The sequence below is a fragment of the Tenrec ecaudatus genome, chromosome 18, assembly GCF_050624435.1.
Source record: "Tenrec ecaudatus isolate mTenEca1 chromosome 18, mTenEca1.hap1, whole genome shotgun sequence".
NCBI lineage: Eukaryota > Metazoa > Chordata > Mammalia > Afrosoricida > Tenrecidae > Tenrec > Tenrec ecaudatus.
In genome coordinates, this window is record NC_134547.1 from 19,296,084 (window position 1) to 19,299,774 (window position 3,691).

Sequence of the window (3,691 nt, forward strand, 5' to 3'; positions counted from 1 at the left end):
GGGACTGACTGAAGAGACAGCTTTGGAGAAAGATAAGGCTTTTTGCTCTTGTAGAGTTAGTCTCTGAAACCCACAGGACAGTTCTACCCTGACTTTCCGCCTTGCTGTGGGTTGGAATTGACTCGATGGCAGTGGACTTTTTTGAGAGATCTTTAGCTGGTGTAAGGACCCTGGAGAGGGGCTGTTGTGGGGTGTGTCTCTGAGAATATTCTAAGTGTCCCCTAGCTCACGGCCCCCCACCCATCCATTTCAATTCATAGCATAGGAGGGAGTTGAACTGCCCCAAAGGGTTTCGGAGGTTGTAAATCTTCCGGGGTGCAGACTGCCTCATTGTCCTCCCACGGAGCAGCTGGTGGGGTTGAACCACGGATCTTGCAGTTAGTAGACTATCCCGTTAGGTTGCGAACCTCTAGGTCAGCGATCTAAACTCTGTGTGCTCCCGTAAAGACTGAGTCTCAGAAAGCCTAGGTTGGGATCGATTCGATGGCAGCAGGTGATCGGATTTCGGAGAATCGACAACAGGGGGGCGGGGTGGGACAAGGGAGAACAACCTTCTTACGCAGCACTTGTCATTCTTCAGGCCCCGCCCCTTCCACGTCCCAAACCGCGCCCCCTCCGTTCCCATGATCCATCGCCCCTCCGCGAACCCGAGGCCCCGCCCCTGACGTCCACGTCAGCCGTAAAGCGCCCTCGTCGCGACGCAGCGCTCACTGCGCCTGCGCAGACCCTGAAAAGCGGCGGAGGTGGCCCCGCGCTTTCCTTTTCCGGTTGCTGCGCCGCGCGGTGAGGATCTCTTAAGCCGCCAGCCATGCCGTCCAAGGGTCCTCTGCAGTCCGTGCAGGTCTTCGGGCGCAAGGTGGGTCGGACGCCCTCTGGATGAGACAGGCCCGGTGTTGGCTGAAGTCTGGGAGACGGCGGTGCGTGGGTGGGGGGTCTGGGAATCCTCTTAGGAATTGGGGCCCCGGAACTCACGTGGCACCGCTCTCTGCCGCTCCTTTTCCGCAGAAAACCGCCACAGCTGTGGCGCACTGCAAACGGGGCAACGGCCTCATCAAGGTGAACGGGCGGCCCCTGGAGATGATCGAGCCGCGTACTTTGCAGTACAAGGTACTGGGTCGCGGGGGGACGGGCGTTGGGTGTTGGCTCCGGGGGCAGACTTGTTATAAACACTGGAGTGCTGAAATTGGTGGGCCTGGTGTGGAAGAAAGGATCGGGGCTGAGTTGGGGTGACGATAGGTAAAAGCGGGTCTGGAAGAGTTGGGAAGTTTTAAAGGTTGCATTTATTTGGAAGCAGCCCCGAATGGGCCTCTGGTGGCTTGATCACCTGCCATAAGGCAATGGGGGATCCGGTGTCCTATTTGCAATTTGTCAGGGGGAGCACCTAGAGGTGCTTGTTCTGTTTTTGCTAAACCCCACGGAAGCTGAAATGGACGCTGTAGATGCCCAGTGACCATTAAAGGCACAGGGACAAATTACCCTTCAGGCTCTTCCCAAGGCCTCGGTCATTTGGAGGCAAGCCACTTCACCTGACTTGTCTGCCTTGGGTGTACGGTAAGATGGGGAGTCAGTTCTAATTGGAAGGGCTTTTGACAAGGCTGAGTTAGCCTTCTGGTAAATGGCTTAGCAAGTATGGGAATGGATTCCATTCTCTTTCTGGGACATTATATTTAAATGGAAATAGGATAGTATGTTGCACAGGCTCTATTAAGCATTTTTTATAGTTTTCCTGCCTGAAATCCTTTCAAGTTCGATATTGAGGGCTTATTGTTATGGACTTGTTTTATTTGAACAATAGTGTATGCTTAAGACAGTGGTGTCCCTGACCAGCTCAGTCTAGTGGGGGAGGGTGCAGGCTGAACCGGTTACCAAGAGGCTGGCACAGGTGGGTCAGGGCTGGTATTCCGGAGAGTAGAGAAGGCTTCTGACCCAAACATAGGATCTGGGTCAAGGCCGGCTTCCTAGGGAAGACAGCTCGCAACAGGCAAAGCAGAGGTGGGCAGAAGCATCACTTAACACAGTGCTTAGAGCTGGGAAGGGCCAAGGTTGGCAATGGTTTGTAGTGTACACTCCTCAATTAAGTGACATGGTTCTGTTGAGAGATCATGTATTTTACATGTGAAAATGGAAGCTGCTTACATCTTTACCAAATTGCCAGGCTTTTCTATCGTGACACTGCCAAAGCACCGAGAATCACAGCCCAGAGAAGCTGACAGCAGTGGCAGTCATCAGAGCTAGTGCTCTTTGCTGCATGTCACATCGTTACTGTGCAAAGTTGTGACGTGTTGGCCGGTGGCAGCAGCATGACAGATATCTCTGGAAATCAGTCTGAGGCTGGAGTAAAGCTGAGGGCCAAGGGGAGGGAGGAGTCTGGCAACTGTACCTGACAGCCCAGGAGTGACACTGGTCGCAGAGGTTTTCCTTGTCGGCATTGTGGCTGGAGGGATGGAGACTGTGGGGCCTTGAGAGAAGCAAACAGGAAGGGAACAAGCTCAGTGCTCTCGGTTTAGGCCTGCCTTCCCTGGCCTCTAGGCTGTGAAAGGGGGCTTCGGGTGACTAGTCATTTGAGAGGTGGTGGGTGCTGTGGAAGGAAAGGAGGATCCATACTGCTGGGGTGCAGCTGTAACTAAAGTCGTGTCCTGGCTCCTGTTCCTTCAGCTTCTGGAACCCGTTCTGCTTCTGGGGAAAGAGCGGTTTGCTGGTGTGGACATCCGAGTCCGGGTGAAGGGTGGTGGCCACGTGGCTCAGATTTATGGTGAGTCCCAGGAGCTGGTGGGGTGGGAGGCTGCTCTGGGAGCAAGGTCTTCATGACACTGACCTTGTGTGTGCCTCTTCCCCCAAGCAATCCGCCAGTCCATCTCCAAAGCCTTGGTTGCGTATTATCAGAAATGTAAGTAGGGGCTTTGGCTTTCCCACCAGGTGGGGGTGGGGCACTCAGAGGACCTGTTTTGCAGGGGTGGGGTGGGGGGGACAATGGCAGCTTGTGCATCTCCCTGCTAACTGAGCCCTCCCCGCCCCAGACGTGGACGAGGCTTCCAAGAAGGAGATCAAGGACATTCTCATCCAGTACGACCGAACCCTGCTGGTGGCTGACCCCCGGCGCTGCGAGTCCAAGAAGTTCGGTGGCCCAGGCGCCCGCGCTCGATACCAGAAATCCTACCGATAAGCCCACCTCCAGGAAGGGCTCTACCTTTATAATAAACAGAAGTTCTGGGAATTTCCGCTTCCAAGGTCTGCGCTGTGATCTGGGGGCACATCAGATTCAACCACTATCCCATGGATCCCAGTTCGTAGGGCCCTGCAGCCCAGAGTGGGGCCGCCCCCCAGGGTTTCTGAGGCACCGGCTGGAGAATTAGAACACGGCAGGCTGGTGGTCAGTGGCCCAGTGCTTGGCTCCGCACCACTGGGCTCCCTCCACCCGTGGGCATGTCCGGTGGGGTCCTTTAATAGACAACAACACTCAAGCACCATCCTCAGCCTGGGTTTTCTTAGTGGGCTACAGCGCCTCCCTCAGGGGCTTGGGGGGTGGGAGCGCTGGGTCAGTTTCCACTGAAAAGGGTGGTAGGTCATAAGTTTGGGGATCTGTGGGGTAAAGGGGTAGAGTAGGGGTTTCTCTCACCTTTGTCCCTAGGAATGCAGGGGACTGGACCAGGTGGGGTTCCCTGAGGGACCATATCCATCATGTCCCTGGCAT

At 55.4% G+C, this 3,691-nt stretch overlaps 1 protein-coding gene across 1 annotated transcript; it reads left to right on the forward strand.

Moving 5' to 3' along the window:
* Positions 1-701: 701 nt before the first annotated feature.
* RPS16 (ribosomal protein S16) lies at positions 702-3,214 on the forward strand. Its single transcript, XM_075537234.1, has 5 exons — positions 702-856; positions 1,006-1,107; positions 2,656-2,752; positions 2,840-2,887; positions 3,018-3,214. The coding sequence occupies exons 1-5, from the start codon at positions 809-811 to the stop codon at positions 3,161-3,163; spliced, it is 441 nt and encodes a 146-aa protein (XP_075393349.1). The 5' UTR covers positions 702-808; the 3' UTR covers positions 3,164-3,214.
* Positions 3,215-3,691: the final 477 nt, after the last annotated feature.

Excerpts from the sequence above, each read along its gene's own strand:
- RPS16 (XM_075537234.1), top strand. The coding sequence starts at position 809 with ATGCCGTCCAAGGGTCCTCTGCAGTCCGTGCAGGTCTTCGGGCGCAAG. Across the intron at positions 2,753-2,839 it reads CCACGTGGCTCAGATTTATG|CAATCCGCCAGTCCATCTCC; the intron begins GTGAGTCCCAGG and ends TCTTCCCCCAAG. Across the intron at positions 2,888-3,017 it reads GGTTGCGTATTATCAGAAAT|ACGTGGACGAGGCTTCCAAG; the intron begins GTAAGTAGGGGC and ends TCCCCGCCCCAG.